This window comes from Neohortaea acidophila (assembly GCF_010093505.1).
Source record: "Neohortaea acidophila strain CBS 113389 unplaced genomic scaffold BDY17scaffold_1, whole genome shotgun sequence".
Taxonomy (NCBI): Eukaryota; Fungi; Ascomycota; class Dothideomycetes; order Mycosphaerellales; family Teratosphaeriaceae; genus Neohortaea; species Neohortaea acidophila.
In genome coordinates this window covers 728168-744953 of record NW_022985510.1, presented here as the reverse complement: position 1 = coordinate 744953, position 16786 = coordinate 728168, and the positions used below count along the sequence as shown (strand labels likewise).

Below are 16786 nucleotides of genomic sequence, written 5' to 3'. Positions count from 1 at the left end.
CCTGAGCCTCATCTCATCGTCACTTGCTGCACTTCACCACTTCCGAGCTCCGTTCGACTTCATCGACCCCATTGTCCGGCCCAACACTCCCGCATCTAGCAAGACCCGGAGAGAGCATGACATGATCACCGACCTCCGGTAACATCTCCTCGAAGGCAAACATGGCGGACTTGACGGCTCGTCTGCTGGCCTTCCCGCCCGAGAAGAAGGTCAGTGCAAAGGAATACGACAGACAGGCCCATGCCCTGGCGCAGCTACTCGACAACGTGTCTGCCCAAGAGTTTGCCAAAGCAAGTGGCAAATCAGACCTCCTCGACCTCCTCAATCCCGCCGTCAACACCATCTCCTACATCTTCGCCCTCCACGCCCAAGTCAGCCTATCCGGCAAAGATCGAGCGCGCACGGAGCAATGCATTGATCGCTCCGTCATCTTCTTCACCTCCTTCGATCCCATCCAAGCGCGATATTGCGGGCATCATTGGCGTGCACTGCTCGAGTGGGCCATCGATGCCTACCCAAGAGCCGGCGTGCAAGACTTCACCCCGCTCATCACCGCCCTCCTTCGCTTAGACCCTACCGCCGGCACCTTTACCTCCTCACACCTCCTCCTGCTCCGCCTATGTCTCGACTGCGGTGTTCCTAGCCAGGCCCTACCAATTCTCGACCGCAACATCTACGCCTTCCCTCAAACAACTCCAAAGAATCTCCCGGAAGACCTCCTCTGCGAGGCACCGGCAGAAGATGATTTGAGCAACAGCTTCATCACAGCCCACTCCGGCTTCACCATCACTCCTCTCAAGCCCGAATACATCCTCGAATACTACCTCCTCGGCGCTCACGTCTACCTCGGCCTGCACTCCTACGCCCGCGCCCACCTATTCCTCGAAACCGTCCTCCTCCATCCTTCGCCTACGCACGCCTGCAGCACCTTTCAGGTGGAAGCATACAAGAAATACGTCCTTCTGGGACTGCTCGCAAATGGCAAGAGCTACGGACTGCCGCGCACACACGATGTTCAAGCGATGCGGGTAATCCGCGCAAGCGCAAAAGCATACCAGGCTCTTGCCGACAACTTCGACAAGCGGGACTGGCGGAAGTTCGAAGCAGAGGTGGATGTCGGGATGCAAATCTGGAACGACGATGGTAACTTGCGATTCGTCAAAGAAGTCGGCGATGCCCTGCTACGCTACCGCATCATCGATCTCCAAAAGACCTACGCCGCCCTCCCCATCAGCCGAATCGCCTCCTATCTCGACCTTTCGGCCGACGACACATTACAACTCCTCCAAGACATGATTCAACGACACCACCTCCACGCAACCATAACACCATCCACATCATCCGACCCAGCCCACGCAGTCCTGCATTTCGACCCCGCCGCCCCTACCACATCCACCACAGCCCCGCCAGCTGATCTTGAAGGCCAAACCAAACGCATCGAATCCCTAATCGCCTACATCCGCGACGCCGACCGTCGTCTCCAATTGAGCAAGGAGTATGCCGAGTACACCAAGAGGACCAAGCGCGGCGCCGCGGGGCCAGATGGCGAATTGGCGGAGCAGATGGATTTGACGTGGGATGCTCCCATTCTGGGCCTGGGAGAAGAGGACGGGGATGGTGATGAAGATATCATGGGCTCGTGAGGAAAACTGTGTTAGGAGAGTCGAAGCAGAAGCGTTCGATTGATTGATCATAGCTGGCATGTTTGTTTCAGCGATCAGCGATGCAATCCACGTCCCGCATGAAGATAGAAAGGAGCGTCATGACCTTGACTGCATAGCGAGTAGCGATCAGTTGTAGCTGAAGTATAGAGCGAGTGATGAACGACAATCGCCAACGAACGCAGTCAAAGGACTTGTGAGCTTGTCCCATGTAGACCTATAGATCATTGAAGAGTGAAGACACATCGCGTCGGTCTGACTGATAGGCAATTTCAATACTCTCCACTTCTCTCACACCACTACTCTTCTACCTCTCGACTTTTGTCCCGGCCATTCACCACTCATCTATCAACTCCCCCTCACGCCCCCATCTTCTCGGCCGTCGCCATCAAGCTCCCAATAAACGTCAAAATCAACCTCGTCCGCAAGCCCGTGATATCCTCGGGAACCAACCAAATCGTCGCCCCGAGCTTCCGCGCAATCGAAATGGCGAGCTTGGCATTCAGATACGCTTCCTCAGGCGTGCGGCCGGCAGCGACAAGATCATAATCGACGTAGCTGCTCTTCATGCCATTCAGGACGTCGAGGAGAAAGACGCCGGAAGCGATGTTCGCGTCCTTGAAGCTGCGCACCTGCGTCTTCTGCCCGCCTTTGGCCGCCTGCCCGTTGGCCCACGCGACCATGTCGGCGTCGGTGACTTCGCGCTTGCCCATGCGCTGCGCGAGCGAGGAGAGGGTGTTTGTGATGTCGCGGCGCATCAGCTGCCACACCATGCCGAGGGTGAGGGTGCGCTGGCCGTCGGTGATGTCGGCGCCCTGGATGCCGACGAGGGAGAAGCGGTTCGCCTTGCCAATTTCCACCGCGTAGTTGGTGTTTTCCATTGCTTTGAAGCGCGACATGCCCGATTTGATGCTCAGGTAGGCTTCGTCCGGGTCCTGGCTGGCGGGCGTGACGGCGTTGGCGGGCGGCTTGTTGACGTGGCGCCAGTTGACGGAGCCGGGGATGACTTTGTCGTAGGCTTGTAGCAGGATGCTGCCGTCTTTGAGGTCGTCGAAGAAGCTGACCACTGCGGGCTGGACGTCGAGGGAGTTGAGCCAGAGGGTGAAGACGCGGGCTTCGCGTTCGCCCTCGGCGTCGAAGTCTTCGATCTCTGCCTTTTCCTCTTCCGTAATTGGGTCGAGACCGGGGTGGTTGTTGAAGAGGTTGGCGACAAAGGCAAGATTGAGTTTGGGGTTGCCGGCGACGAGAGATGTTGGGGTGAGGAACTTGCGGCAAGGCGGATCGAGACGGTCGGCGTTTTGTAGCACTTGCTCCGCGCGTTGGTGGAGGTCGGAGGTCTGCAACGGGCTGCGCGAGCAGATGTTGGGGGCCAGCTGGTTGAGGAGGACGGTGTAGTTTTCGCCATCTTTGACATCGTTGGAGAAGTTTTGGACTCTGCGGGCCCAGGTTAGCAATGATGCTCAAGCTCAAGGATATGTCGGGTTCAGGAGAACCTACTTTCGGTGCCATTTGGCATTCTTCAAGTGGTAGTTGAACCATCTCAAGAGAATCTGCTCGGGCGGCAGTCGAAGGAACTGCTCCAACGTCTCGCCATCTTCCAATAGACGGTACAGCTCGGGATGCAGCTTGATGTCAATCTTGCCGAGCAGACCGCGTCGGATGATCTGCCAGATGAGACCCAAGATCAAATGCTCTCTGCCTTCCATGATATCTCCCGATCCAATGTTGACCACCGAACACCCAATGCCTTTTGACGACTCAATGACAATGTTGTTGTTCTCGGTCATGTGGAAAGCGTTCAACGTTTTGATCTTCTTGCCGGCTCGGTTCAGCACTCGCTCGTCAATGGTATCCGGCACACTGTCGTTGATAAGCTTGGCGAGCACCAGGCCGTCCTTGCACGAGTCGAACATTTCGAAGGTATCGAGAGGGAAGGGAAGGAGATGGCCGATGTCGGGATCGCCGGCGAGGACGGCGTTGATGTGGGAGGTGAAGGCGGTTCGCTCGTCTTCGTTGATGGTGTGTGTTCCAGTCGCACCGGCGACGGTAATCCTGCCTCCGACTCCTCCTCCTGTACCCACTCCACTAGCACCTCGTGCATGTTGGGGGCGGGCGGGGGCGGCAGGGGCGGAGCCATCTTTCGCATTGCTGTAGCCCCTCGCTCTGCTGACGACATCGCCCATGGGCTGCTGGCCGGGCGTGGCCTGGCGCAGCCTGGAGATGAGGTTGACATAGTCGTCGAGCTCTACGCGGCGCGAGCTGTCGAGTTCCACCTCGCGCAACGCCTGCCTCACGACATCATACGACTGTCGCTCGGAGCTTTGCACGGACTTGATGGCAGTGGCCTCGTCGACGTAGCCCTTGTCGTCGACATCGAGCTTGCGAAAGGCATCGCTGAGGCCGTAGATGTCGGCTTGTTGGAGTTGGGGGTACTTCCTGCAGGGGGTCAGTATGGAGCGGGAGGTGTGTGCATGCCGCGGCCAGCCGCCAGACACGGGACTCACTTTTGAAGCTTGAGCACATTCATCCTGTCGGCGTGGGACGAAGGAGGGCTGGAGAGGGAATTGACGATTGGCAGAAATGGTTGGATGGCTTATGCTGCATTCGGCAGCCTAGCGGATCGCGTGGTCGGAGGGCTTGGCGGGTTGCGCGTAAGGTGATGCTGCTGTCGCCGCTGGCTGACGTCGCTCCGCTCGTGTCGGTGGTGGGATGCGGAAACCACGGCGACGTAAAGTGGGGCCGACTGTGGCGTCGATGACAAAGAGTGGCGCAGCAGCATCGTCCATTGTCCAACTCCCATTTAACTGCTCGTCTACCCTGTACCTTTTTGCGATGGATGTAGGTATGGCCACGCGCAGATACCTTTGCCCTTCCAGCATGCCAGGGCGCTCATTAGATAGTGCATAGCAAATACAGACAGGGAAAGACCAACACCATGACTTCCAATTTAGGCAAACGCGCCGCTTCGCGTCTCCCCGCACTGACTTTCACCATTCATTCAAAAACCACCCTCACCATCGCAGCAAACCTCCTCTACCCGTAAGCATGGACGACGACATCTCAGACATCCTCGCCTCGGTCTCCGCCCCTTTACCCTCCCAGCGGAAGCTCGACTTGCAAGCCTTGACGCGAGCATGGGTCAACGAACGCACCTCGCCCACCCTCTTACCCTACCCCTCTCAACTCATAGACCGCGTGACGGATCGGATAAAAAAGCAGGTAGGCCGGTCTGGAGCGCAGATGAGCAGCAGAGACAAAGAGCGTGCTGACCGCTGTCAGTGTAGATAGAAACAATCGAGGAGATGACATCCGACATGGATCCCAAAAGCAACTTTATCCTCGTCGTCTTACAGACCGAATTGGAGCGATTTAAATTCCTCGTCCGCTCGTTTCTAAGAGCGAGACTAGCCAAGGTTTGTCGAATGAAGCATTGCACGGGGTTCGCATGTCACTGACAAGATGGTGCATCTCCAGATCGACAAATTCCCCTACCACTACCGCGACCTCGCCCTCTCCGACCCCAACATTCTCTCCCATCTCGAACAACAATACCTCCAGTCACATCAAGCGCTTCTCGCATCGCACTATCACGCTTCCTTCTTGTCCATCTTCCCGCAAGGGCTACAAAAGCTGGATGATACTACAGGCTTGAGTATGATCGATCGGCCGGAAGAGGATTCTGCGGTGTTTTGCAGGGTGTTGCGGGATGCTGGAGGCGTGGTCATCCAAAGCGAGGGTGGTGCAGGTGAGGTGGAACTGACAAGAGGAGATGTGTGGGTTCTTCGGTGGAGAGCTGTAAAAGATGCGGTGGTAAGGGGGGATGTGGAGCTGCTTTGACCCGACTGTCTTGCTGGACAGTCGTTGTAGATTTATGATATCCATGAAGCGTGTGTAGAATACGACCCGAACCATACATTGGTATCTTATACTCCTGACGCCCCGTCTTCGTGACCACCCTCTGACTCGACGTTAATCGTTAGAAAGGCCTCCCATGCCCATCAATGGCTCTTCAGCCATGCAAGCATCTGCTGGAAGGCCTCCCATGCCCATCAATGGCTCTTCAGCCATGCAAGCATCTGCTGGAAGGCCTCCTTCTGCGCCTCAACAATACTCGTGTCGTCGTAGTCCCCCAACACCGCGAATCCGTGAGGCACTTTCGGGTACGTCTGAACTTCCAGCTCCACATTCTGCTCCTTGAGGGCCTGCCTGCCAGATTCCAGCACATCCTCTGGGAACAACGAGTCGTTCTCGACCGCGACGATGGTCAGAGGGACGCGATTGCCTGCAATATCATCCCTCGTGACTTGCGTCCCGTGCGCAATGGCACCGACTTTGATCTGCGGTCCATGTGCGACCATCCCTTCTTCTTCTGCCGCCGCTGTCTTCGCGGCGTTCGCATCCTGACTCCCTTCCCCGCCCAGTAACAGGACATACTTTGCACCAAAGCAGTACCCCACCGCGTACACCCCGCCCCCGCTCTCGACCGCATCCGCAAACTCCTCCTTCACGGCCACAATCACCCTCTCCAACACGGGCAGCACCTTCTCCGGCGTATGTCGCGCAAGCCACATGTCGATCGTAAAGCTCTTGGCCACGTTGACCATCCCTAGCTTCACCTGCTCCAGCACACTCATGTTCTCGTCCGCGGCGAGGGTCGTGGTAGATGTAGGCGCAGGGTCACCGGCGAACTGATCCGGCATGGCCACAAGAAACCCCTCAGCCGCATACCGGTCTGCTTGAAGCTGGTTATTGACACTGTGGATCCCCGTGCCGCCGGTCAAGAGCAGAAGGAGTTTGGAGGGTTGGTGGGGGTAGTCGGCAGGTTTGGTGATGTACACTTCCACCTCGCCGTATTTGGCGACTTCACCGGTGGGAGTTTGGCCGGCGGGGGCGGGACGGTCGGTCACGCAGTGCTCGCCCATGCTGCCCGCGCCTTGGTCGGGCTTGCTGTCGCCTGGGATGCCGCTGGTTTGTGCTGCTGTGTTGTCGTCTTGGGCGTCGCTCTCGAGCGCCTTGGTGGCGAGTTCGGGGGAGTCGGCCATGATGATGTACTTTGCCGACGATTGATGCGTAGGAGTGCCGTGGTGGGCGAGCAGGCTATTGTAAAGACATGATGTAGGTGCCTGGCGCGACGCTTTACGCGAGGTCGGTCTCGGACGGGGGTGGACGTGACGTTTGTGTGAGTATTATTGGTCACACTGCGGAAACTACTATCACGCCCGTCTGCCCAAGCCAGCACTCGACGACATGCAGTCATCAAAAGCATCTGCCTAACAATTTATCCTTCGGGTCTTGCAGGCAGCAACAAACTGAATGGAGTGGAACAAAGCGATTAGAGGGTGTTGTTCACAGTATCTTCCTATTGTCACAAAAGCACTATCGAATGCAACCAGCCCCTTAACCATGGCAACAGACAGCCGATTGACGAACCTTGGCCATTCCAGCCCATTGCACCCATGCCTGAGGTAACGCCATATGTAGACCTCGCCATTGAATGCAATCCCCGCCTGTGCCGCCGACTAACCCCTGCAGCTAGCGTCGCTGGTCCTCGTCAAATGCCACCGTAGCTTCCCTAGTAAAGTCGCCACATGGACTAAGAGCTAGGATGTCAGAACGTGCTCACAAGGGTCGGAGATCTCCGCAGAACATACCGCGTTCGGTTTCTATCCGCCGCCACGAGCATACGGGTGGTATCCACGACGACCGCCACGCCCGCCTCCGCGGTAGTTGGCGCCCGGCAAGCCCGCGTTCTTCGGCCCCGTCGGTGCGTTCGCCGGCGCCTGGCCCGCGGGCGCGGGGCTCTGCGATCCCATGCCTCCGCGTCCCCCTCGACCACCTCCGAAGGCACCACGACCCCCACCACCCTGCACCCCGGACGGAGCAGGCACATCGTCGTACATGCCCTCCCACGTGTTGCCGCCTTGGTAGTTGCCCTGCTGCACGCGCGCCGATTGCTGTCGTTCGTACTTTTGCTGCTCGAACATGAGCTGTTCCTGCGCGTTGAAGGGAGGCTGATTTGCACCCTCATTGCCGGAATTGTTTTGCATGGGGCTCCCTGCTCCGCCTCCGTAGCCTTGCTGCTGCTGCTGCTGCTGTTGCCTCATCATTTGTTGCATCATGGCTGGGTTCATGCCTTGCTGGTTCATGTACTGTTGCATGATCGGGTTGTTCTGCATGGCTGCCATGGGGTTCATGCCGCCGCTGTTCATGGCCATCTGCTGCTGCATCATCTGGAAGTACTGTTGCATGCGTTGCCAGTATTGCGCCATCATCGCCGGGCTCATGTTGTTCGTCCCGCCCTGGCCCTGCTGGTTTTGTTGGTTCTGTTGGTTGTCGTTGTTGTTGTTGTTGTTGTTGTTCCAGTTGCCGCCGCCGCCTCGATTCTGTCTTCCGAACTTGTTGTCGTTGTCATCGCGAATGTTGCCACGCGGCTGCGCTCGCTTGACCTCAATCATCTTTCCGTGAATCGCCAGTGGCTGCTCCAGAGTCCGATCGACGGCAGCATCGCTGTCGAAGGTGACGAATCCGAATCCACGCGGGCGCCCAGTGTCCTTGTCCATCATAAGTGTGGCATCCAGCACGCGGCCGAACTTCTGGAAGAATTCGAGGAACTGGGGGTCGGTGCACTCCTGGGACACACCGCCTACGAAGATTTTGGCCGTACGCTCCTGCTCCTCGCGAGGGATGGCACGCTTGGGATCGATCTACGTCATATGTTAGATGTGCTACCACAAACGAATGGGAGACGAAGACTCACGAGCTTGCCATCGAGAAAGTGCTCCTTGACCATGACAATGTTGACAGTCTTGGGATCCTTGAAGGTGAGGAAGCCAAAGCCACGCGAACGACCAGTAGCGCCGTCGCGCATAACCTGACAGTCGACCACCTCGCCGAATTGTGAGAAATACTCTTTCAGTGATTCTGTCGTAACGCGTTAGTGAACTGCAGGCTATGTTGCAGAGCAAGTGAAGAGCATACGATCTGTGGTTTCCCAGTTCAAGCCACCGATAAACATTTTGCTACAAACATCTCGTTAGCACTGGTCAACGTAGCGCAGAAAAGCAGAGAACGAGCAAGGAAACACGAAGTAGAGGAAGGGAACGAGTGTGGTCATGTAAATCCTCCTCTTTTGCAGCGTCGTCCATGGAGGGTCGTGAGCGGGTACATTGGCCAGGCGCAGGGCGGGTGGGGAGTTCCAATCGCAGATCATCGCATCTTTGGTGTTACACACCCTCACGTAGCGTGACCGACACCAGGCAGGCAACCGCTGTTGACCCCACACTGACAGCCGTTAAGCATACGCGCGGTGTGACATCCAAGTATGCCCGCGATGCAGTCCAGGACACTGCAGTGTGTCCAAGGATGTAATACAGGCGGAGGAGGCTGTCCCTGTCGGCGGACGGAGGTGCATGTATCGTGTCACCACCTGAACTTCTCGAAGCCAAGTAGATGTTCACACTGCATTCTCTCTATCTCCTGTCTGCGTCTGTTCTGTTCTGAGGAGTCTGTCTTGCTCTGTCTGCTCTGTCTGCTATGGTCGCTAAGACGTGGTCATCGTGTATGATTCTAAGCAGGCTTTCTCCACCGCTTCGGCGAGAGATTCGTGAGTCAGGTCGCATACCCCTTTTCCGAAAGCTTGACTGGTCTTCAATAATCACCCGCCCGAAGCAGCTGGCTCAGGTTGTAGCACGGCACCTATGCCATGGTGACCACAGACAGCACGCCTGCGCGCCACGGCCAATGCGATGACCTAATGCACAGCCCGATCGATGCCAAATATAACAGTCCCGGTCTTCATGTGATAATTATGCAGAACGTAGACTTCGATCCTGGCAGAAGGCTCATCCAGGCGGACCATGCAGAGACAGCATGCGCAGTCCAAGTGCGTCCGAAGTAGATAGAATCCAAGGTATCCGAGTCCTTAACCATTCCAATAGACCATACTCGTTCCCTTCCGCAACTATCCTAGGCGGAGGAGGACGGAAGCAGCAATGTGCAAGGAAGTAAGCAAGAAGAAAACGTTAGTTACACATACCCGTCTTCCTTGATTTGCAAGGGCCTATCATAGTCATCATCGTGTTTGGGTTGTGCATCTGCAGCCTCGTCTTGTTTGTTCTCGGTCTTCACATCTGGCTCGTTGGTATACGTGTCCGGCTGCCACGGGTCTTCTGGCGCTGTGTTCTGCTCTGTGGCTGGCTCGGGTTCTGCTGGGGTGTGCTCTTCCTTGGGTGGTGGTGCTGGCTCATCTGCTTCGCCGTCGTAACTAGAAGCAAGATCAGCAAGGACTGAGAGAGTCGAGGGTTTTGATCCCACTCACAGATCGGCGAAGAGATCCTCATCCATGTCAGGGTCAGCCATATTCAGCGTCGCGTGAAGAGTGAACTATCGTCGGGGGGAGATGGGAAGTGAGGATCAGGAGGCGCGGCCTCGTGGCCGGCGTCGCAGATCGAGAGCTGAGAGGCTCGCCTTCGCAGGGCAGTAAGCCGTTAGACACGGATCGCGACAGTCAAGGTGAGTTGGCCACAATCTGAAGAGGGGAAAAGGGGGGTTGAGAAGGAGGCAGTGAGGGGGGTGTGTTTGCGAGGGTTGGATTCAAGGTGAAGGAGAGGGTGAAGGTGAGCGCAGGCGAAGGTCTTGACGCACAAAGCGGAAGCGGCCCGCCCCGCTGGCCCAAGCGCTTCTCCGGGGACGGCGTCACTAGCTCGGCGATGCATCAACGGCACGACTTCATGTGACATTGACAACACGCCAACCCTCCTAAGACCACGGTCATTTTTCCAATTGCAATTTTTGTGCGCTCCGGTTTTGCATGGAGCAATGAACTTCACAAAGCCCTCTCCTCAGGTGCGTTTCGGGAAACGGTCGAGCCAGGGCACACCTCGCTAACCAAGCATTGCCGGTGACTGTAGGAGATGGTGCAGGTCGGTTCGTATACTCTCCATTGACAGGCGGATTGCATACGCGAACTGGTTGAACTAACGTGGATGCCTGGGCGTTCGCAGACCGATCAGAGTGCGTACTGATATTCCTACGAAAGGACGAGCCGCACAGGATCGCTTGTTGACGAAGTCGCAGGACAGCATCACCATTCTGGCGGACCTCTTCGGCCAATAGCCAGCGAGAGAATAGCACCAAAGCTGCACCGCCCGAACGCAAGGTCGTTGGTGCTTCTTACAGCCATGCTGATGCCCTCAAATTCGACAATCTGTACGTTGTCCGGTCCCGGCGAGCACAAATCCCTTGAAGCTAATCACCACCCAAAGGAGCATATCAAACTCCCGACCGCACACTCCTCCGAATTTCTCACGACACAGAAGCTCTCCTTCCGTTACCACACATACTCCTCCGCCAACTCGCCGTACCCCGAATAGCTACATTTCCGACAGCAGCAATGCATGGAATGCACCGGACGAGGAGGAATCCGAAGAGGGCGACCTCGGATACGATGAAGATGAGGACGAGTTCGGCTTGCCAAGTATAGCCAGTATGCGACGGAAAGGAAAGCGTGCATCTGCCAGGAAAGGCCACGATCCCGGTGGTGCACAACAACAAAGCACACGGAACGGCCTCTCTGCACCGAACTTGCCGGCGGCCTGGATGATGGACCATGGGGACGTGGCCGATTCACGTGCGATACCGTCTTACCCGCTACCGAAGAAAATGGAAGGAAAGACATTGCGGCCGCAATACAAGGACATCTTACGCGATCCGGCAAACTCGCTGCATCTCATCAGCCACCCGCCCGTCCCGGCCGGCGCGTCCGCGAAGGAGCTCGAGGCGCATTCGGCACGGATAACGCGCATCAACAAGTTCAAAAAGATCTTACAAGCCAGCACAATCTCCCTCCCCGACCTTCGTGATTCGGCTTGGTCTGGCTTGCCGTCTGAAGTTCGGGCCATGTCATGGCAAATTCTGCTGGGCTACCTGCCGACCAGCAGCGACCGACGCGTGGCCACTCTCGAGCGAAAGCGCAAGGAGTATCAAGATGCTGTACGGCAAGCCTTTGACAAAGGATCGATGGGTAGTACGGGCGCGGTGGGAGCCGGCATGGCTGGTAAAGGGTCTGCGCCGTCCACCAAGGGCGGCACCGGCCGCGGCCTCGACCAAGCCATATGGCACCAAATCAGCATTGACGTCCCGCGGACCAATCCACATCTGGAGCTGTATTCATATGAACGCACGCAAAGATCACTGGAAAAGATACTATACGTCTGGGCAATTCGTCATCCCGCTTCGGGATACGTACAGGGCATCAACGACCTCGTGACTCCCTTCTGGCAAGTCTTCCTTGGCCAGTACATCACAGATCCGGATGTTGAGTTCGGGATGGATCCGAGCCAGCTGCCGCCGGCAGTAATCGATGCGGTGGAGGCCGATTCCTTCTGGTGTCTTACAAAATTGTTGGACGGAATACAAGATAATTACATCCATGCACAGCCAGGGATACAACGGCAGGTATCCGCTCTGAGAGACTTGACGGCGCGAATAGATGGGGCACTGGCAAAGCATCTGGAGAGCGAGAGCGTAGAATTCATCCAATTCTCGTTCCGTTGGATGAATTGCCTCTTGATGCGTGAGGTTAGCGTAAAGAACACCATCCGAATGTGGGACACCTACCTCGTGAGTACCCTCCTGTTTGCCATTACTCACACATAACCCACTGACTCCCTGCTCTACAGGCCGAGGACCAAGGTTTCACAGCCTTCCACCTCTACGTCTGCGCCGCGTTCCTGGTCAAGTGGTCCGACCGGCTGCAGCGAATGGACTTTCAAGAAATCATGATGTTTCTGCAGTCGCTGCCGACGCGGAATTGGACCGAGAAGGACGTGGAGTTGCTGCTGAGCGAGGCGTTCATCTGGCAAAGTCTGTTCAAGGGGAGCAAGGCACATGTGCGGCAGGGTAGCAATGTCTTCACCGGAGCCGTCAATTTGTAGCGTGGATCGTAAGACTTTTGGAAGGTGGTCTGTCTAGGCAATGTCCGCTGCGATCTAGTCGCATTGACGGGTACAAAGAATTCGAATGATCATCATGCCTGCGAGTTCCCAATGCCCGCGTGTCCATTTGTAAATGCTTTCGTGTCGAACGTGAGGGCGGCGGCATGGTCATCGCAAAGACTCACCAAGCCCTCCTTGGGCGGCGAGAACTGCCGCAGCTTCACGCCCGCCTTCTCAAACAGCTTCGCCGCCTCGGCGTCCATGTAGTAGCTCTGGCTAAACACCACCTCCGTGATGCCCACCTGCACAATCTTGATGCTGCACGTCAAGCAGGGACACGTATTGCAGTACAGCACCGCTCCGCCTCCCACGCGCTCCCGCCCGGCTTCCAGCAGCGCGTTCTCCTCCGCGTGGATACAGAGACATGTCGCCAGGCCGGTGCCGCCTCCGCCTCCCCCGTTGCACCGCGAACACCCGCCTTCGTTGCAATTGGTGATGTGGCGGGGAGTGCCGTTGTACCCCGTCGACATGACGCGCTTCTCGCGCACCAGAACACAGCCGACTTGGCGGCGCATGCAGTTGCTGCGGCGCGCGGCGAGTGAAGCGAGGGTCATGAAGTAGTGGTCCCAGGTGGGGCGAAGGCGGCTTTGATCTGTGAGGTTGAGGGTGTCGAGGGAGGTGTGGAGGGTGGTTAGCGAGGTGGTGTTGTTGAGGAGTTTGATGCGGGCTCGCGATGCCAGGGCTGCGAGGCCTGCGGCGGGGTCATAGAGGTGTTGGTCATTTCTCAGCACGAATTGTTCGAGCGTGGGCGGCGTTAGGGAGGCGCGGGCACAGCGGTCTTTGAAGCGCTGCCATCGGATGGAAATCGGGGCGTCGACGTGGACGAGGATGAAGAAGGGGCGGTGGGATAGGGCGTCGACGATTGCCTCGTCGTGGATGCAGGTGGTGACGAAATCGGTCTGCCAGTTCTTCGTTACGAAGTCGACCAGCTCGCTGACGTGGGTGAAGGTTGATATTGAGAGGGTTGAGTCCTTCATTTCCGGAACATGTACATCTGATGCTGACTTCTCTACACTCGGCGTTGCGGCTGCCCGAGTCAATGTCAGGGGTTGAAAGCCGTGTCTGTCAATGAGATAGTCCTGGATGGCATGTTTGCCGGCACAGATACCTGCAACAGTGTCAGTTATGTCTGCCATGCTTGCTGGATTCGGGGGAATATTACCGCCGCAGACTCCAATGAGCATTTTGCGTGACTTTTAGTCGATTAGAATGATCTCCAAAACTCAAAGAGCTCTACCATAATCATTGAGCCATAGCTTCTTCGTATGATTGTCTGAATGTAGGATATTTCCGGCTACACTCATGGTGGAAGGTCTGATAGATTTCGAGGCGCGCAATTCGCGTCACAAGAAGGTTTGGTGTGGCGCAGGCGTGCCGACGGACAGCCTCGCAGCCTGCGCCGCATGCCATCATTCATGATGTGCACTTTACGCTTGCAAACCTCACCCTACCCACCGATCGTCCCCGCGCGGTGCGTGCTGAACTATCGAATGCCGCATTCTTCCTCTCCAGACCATCATGGCTTCCACAACCCTCCAACCCCTCCAGTTCGCCCCCTGGACCTCCGACATCGAGCTGGCCTTCTACTCCTCCCTCGCCTCGCTCAAGATCAACCATGACATGCTCAACACCTCCGCGCGTAAAGTGCGCGGGCTCTACGAGATCAATCACCGCGATGCGCCGGAGAGATCGATGCGCATGCAACTCCACGGCACCGCCCTGACCACCGACGAGTGAGTGAGTCTATGTGGGCCACGTTACCACGACCTCAGCACTAACAGCTACCCAGGACTCCGCAGAACTACTACCGTGCAGAAGGCTCGATCCGCAACTTCAATACCCCCGAAGAGTTCCACGCAGTTGACAAACTCGCACACATCCAGCTCGCCGGGCGGACGATCTGGGATGCCATAAGAGATGGTAGCATCTACTCTTGTCCCTCCCTGCTCTCCTCCTTCTCCGCCATATGCTTCGCCGACCTCAAGAAATACAAGTTCTCCTATCACCTCGCATATCCTGCCCTGCACTCCGATCCGCCGTGGAGGCTCGTTGCGCCGGAGGATAACGCGCAAGGCGGCATACGCCGGCTGCCAGCAAAAGATACAGAAGCTCTGGTGGATGCGGCACAAACTTGGAGATATAGTGTTGACGCAAGACAAGCCGGCTTTTTCCTTGCAAAACGAGTACGGAAAGAAATCCTGGATCTTGAGCGACAACTCGGGCGGCTAGATGTTGGCGAGTTGCAGCAGCAAGAGTCGAGTGCATCGGCGAGTCCTATATCACCCCTATCAAGCCGAAAGTCCAGCCTGAGCGAGTTGGGTTACATCTGGTCCATTGCGCCGCTTTCGAGTTATGAGAACGGCTTTTTCGACAATGCGAATGAAGATGATCGGTTTGTGTGCTTTGCCGACCCGTCCACATATACGTCTGGCCCTGGGTGGATGCTCAGAAATCTGCTCGTTCTGGTTCGGCAACGCTGGAAGCTCGACAAAGTCCAGATTCTGTGTTACAGAGATACACATCTCCGGCGGGACTTGCAGAACAGTCTAATCATGACTGTACAGTCCGCCGAGCCTGTCAATGATATCACAGAGGAGCGGACATCGACCAAAGAAGTGCCAAAAGTCACCGGCTGGGAGCGAAATGAACACGCCCGGATCTTCTCGCGGACCGTCGATCTCGCAGCCTACCTCGATCCGACCAAATTGGCAGACCAGGCAGTTGACCTGAACCTGAAGCTCATCAAATGGCGGATCTCGCCTTCGATAGACCTCGAAACCATCAAGAAAACTTCTTGTCTCCTGCTCGGCGCTGGCACGCTGGGCTCATACGTCGCTCGTAACCTCATGGGTTGGGGCGTGCGCAAAATCACATTTGTGGATAACGGGCGGGTGAGCTACTCCAACCCGGTCAGACAACCCTTATACACATTTCAAGATTGTCTGGAGGGCGGGGCGCGAAAAGCGGAACGGGCGGCAGAAGCACTACGCCAAATCTATCCTGGTGTTGAGGTGGAGGGCCGTGTGATGAATGTCCCCATGGCCGGACATCCCATCACGGACGAGGCGAAAGTGCGAAAGGAGTTTGAGGATCTCAAAGCTTTGATCGAAAGTCACGATGCCATCTTCCTGCTCATGGATACAAGAGAGAGTCGCTGGCTGCCAACTGTGATGGCCAAGGCGGCTGGAAAGATCGTAATCAACGCTGCCTTGGGCTTCGACACGTACATGGTGATGAGGCATGGTCTGCGATTACGGCGGCCGACAATTCATCCAGAAGACAGACAGGCGAGTGAAGTCTCCGTCGAGCAAGTGTCCAATGAGATGAGCCCGATCCGGTCGCCCGAGTCCGGTGCAGTTGATATGAATGGTGGTGCGCAGGGAGCGTCGTTGGTGAGCGTACTCACGGAGCAGGAGAATGAGGATAAGGAAGAAGTGGGCTGCTATTTCTGCTCGGATGTCGTCGCGCCGGCCGACAGCTTAAAGTCAGCGACACTCGACCAGCAGTGCACCGTCACTCGCCCAGGAGCAGCTCCGATCGCTTCAGCATTGGCCGTCGAGCTGCTCGTGTCAATAACGCAGCACCGCTTGCGAGGCCGAGCGCCTGCTCCCGCTCCAGCAACAACGCATCAGATTCAACCTGCTCCGCCGACCGATCCATCACTTCCGGACAGCCATCCTCTCGGAACTGTGCCGCACCAGCTCCGAGGCTACATGAGCACTTGGCAAACGATCCAGGTACATGGTAAAGCGTACGACTGCTGCTCGGCTTGTTCGCCGCCCATTCTGCTAGCGTATGAGCGGGACGGATGGGAGTTTGTGAAGCGCGCACTTGGGGAGAAAGGGTTCGTGGAAGACGTCTCGGGCTTGGCGGAGGTGCAGCGGAAGGCTGAGCAGGCGGAGCGAGAGATGGAGAGGTGGGATGATGAGGACGACGAGTTTGACGACGGAGAGGGAGAGCTGGTATAAGATGATGTTATGAATTCATTCATTGCCGATGGGCTGATGACCATATGCGCTCTTCATAACCATCCGCGGCATATTCGTGACAGGCTCGGCATGTTCGCAGCCTGATGCGTGGCGTCGCATCGCTTACGTAGCGCCTGATTACATAAACATCGCTTTGTTCCAA

At 56.7% G+C, this 16786-nt stretch overlaps 8 protein-coding genes across 8 annotated transcripts; 4 read left to right on the top strand and 4 right to left on the bottom strand.

Moving 5' to 3' along the window:
• Positions 1-31: 31 nt before the first annotated feature.
• BDY17DRAFT_8626 (CSN3 COP9 constitutive) lies at positions 32-1923 on the top strand. Its single transcript, XM_033738784.1, has one exon. It carries the CDS (start codon positions 162-164, stop codon positions 1641-1643), a length of 1482 nt encoding a protein of 493 aa, XP_033593874.1. The 5' UTR covers positions 32-161; the 3' UTR covers positions 1644-1923.
• A 97-nt stretch (positions 1924-2020) lies between these two features.
• BDY17DRAFT_306699 (calponin homology domain-containing protein) lies at positions 2021-4188 on the bottom strand (the record flags this gene model as incomplete). The annotated part of the gene is made up of 3 exons (XM_033735045.1): positions 2021-3095; positions 3159-4097; positions 4166-4188. 3 exons carry the CDS (start codon positions 4186-4188, stop codon positions 2021-2023), a joined length of 2037 nt encoding a protein of 678 aa, XP_033593873.1.
• Positions 4189-4497: 309 nt separating this feature from the next.
• On the top strand, positions 4498-5580 carry BDY17DRAFT_288696 (uncharacterized protein). Its single transcript, XM_033732234.1, has 3 exons — positions 4498-4880; positions 4946-5074; positions 5136-5580. The coding sequence occupies exons 1-3, from the start codon at positions 4707-4709 to the stop codon at positions 5496-5498; spliced, it is 666 nt and encodes a 221-aa protein (XP_033593872.1). The 5' UTR covers positions 4498-4706; the 3' UTR covers positions 5499-5580.
• BDY17DRAFT_288693 (dienelactone hydrolase) lies at positions 5581-6942 on the bottom strand. Its single transcript, XM_033732233.1, has one exon. It carries the CDS (start codon positions 6701-6703, stop codon positions 5711-5713), a length of 993 nt encoding a protein of 330 aa, XP_033593871.1. The 5' UTR covers positions 6704-6942; the 3' UTR covers positions 5581-5710.
• A 382-nt stretch (positions 6943-7324) lies between these two features.
• On the bottom strand, positions 7325-8676 carry BDY17DRAFT_306697 (uncharacterized protein; the record flags this gene model as incomplete). Its single annotated transcript, XM_033735044.1, has 3 exons — positions 7325-8365; positions 8419-8582; positions 8640-8676. 3 exons carry the CDS (start codon positions 8674-8676, stop codon positions 7325-7327), a joined length of 1242 nt encoding a protein of 413 aa, XP_033593870.1.
• Positions 8677-10398: 1722 nt separating this feature from the next.
• Positions 10399-12678, top strand: BDY17DRAFT_288688 (rab-GTPase-TBC domain-containing protein). Its single transcript, XM_033732232.1, has 6 exons — positions 10399-10505; positions 10571-10586; positions 10664-10673; positions 10737-10868; positions 10925-12281; positions 12341-12678. The coding sequence occupies exons 1-6, from the start codon at positions 10479-10481 to the stop codon at positions 12593-12595; spliced, it is 1797 nt and encodes a 598-aa protein (XP_033593869.1). The 5' UTR covers positions 10399-10478; the 3' UTR covers positions 12596-12678.
• Positions 12679-12687: 9 nt separating this feature from the next.
• BDY17DRAFT_243753 (cytidine deaminase-like protein) lies at positions 12688-13839 on the bottom strand (the record flags this gene model as incomplete). Its single annotated transcript, XM_033730465.1, has 2 exons — positions 12688-13763; positions 13818-13839. 2 exons carry the CDS (start codon positions 13837-13839, stop codon positions 12688-12690), a joined length of 1098 nt encoding a protein of 365 aa, XP_033593868.1.
• A 123-nt stretch (positions 13840-13962) lies between these two features.
• On the top strand, positions 13963-16776 carry BDY17DRAFT_288685 (uncharacterized protein). Its single transcript, XM_033732231.1, has 2 exons — positions 13963-14388; positions 14445-16776. Exons 1-2 carry the CDS (start codon positions 14174-14176, stop codon positions 16621-16623), a joined length of 2394 nt encoding a protein of 797 aa, XP_033593867.1. The 5' UTR covers positions 13963-14173; the 3' UTR covers positions 16624-16776.
• The last annotated feature ends 10 nt before the right edge of the window (positions 16777-16786 follow it).

Coding starts and splice junctions, on each gene's coding strand:
- BDY17DRAFT_8626 (XM_033738784.1), top strand. CDS start 162: ATGGCGGACTTGACGGCTCGTCTGCTGGCCTTCCCGCCCGAGAAGAAG.
- BDY17DRAFT_288696 (XM_033732234.1), top strand. CDS start 4,707: ATGGACGACGACATCTCAGACATCCTCGCCTCGGTCTCCGCCCCTTTA. Junction 4,881..4,945: donor CGGATCGGATAAAAAAGCAG/GTAGGCCGGTCT, acceptor CTGTCAGTGTAG/ATAGAAACAATCGAGGAGAT. Junction 5,075..5,135: donor TAAGAGCGAGACTAGCCAAG/GTTTGTCGAATG, acceptor GTGCATCTCCAG/ATCGACAAATTCCCCTACCA.
- BDY17DRAFT_288693 (XM_033732233.1), bottom strand. CDS start 6,703: ATGGCCGACTCCCCCGAACTCGCCACCAAGGCGCTCGAGAGCGACGCC.
- BDY17DRAFT_288688 (XM_033732232.1), top strand. CDS start 10,479: ATGAACTTCACAAAGCCCTCTCCTCAG. Junction 10,869..10,924: donor GCCCTCAAATTCGACAATCT/GTACGTTGTCCG, acceptor CACCACCCAAAG/GAGCATATCAAACTCCCGAC. Junction 12,282..12,340: donor GAATGTGGGACACCTACCTC/GTGAGTACCCTC, acceptor CCTGCTCTACAG/GCCGAGGACCAAGGTTTCAC.
- BDY17DRAFT_288685 (XM_033732231.1), top strand. CDS start 14,174: ATGGCTTCCACAACCCTCCAACCCCTCCAGTTCGCCCCCTGGACCTCC. Junction 14,389..14,444: donor ACCGCCCTGACCACCGACGA/GTGAGTGAGTCT, acceptor ACAGCTACCCAG/GACTCCGCAGAACTACTACC.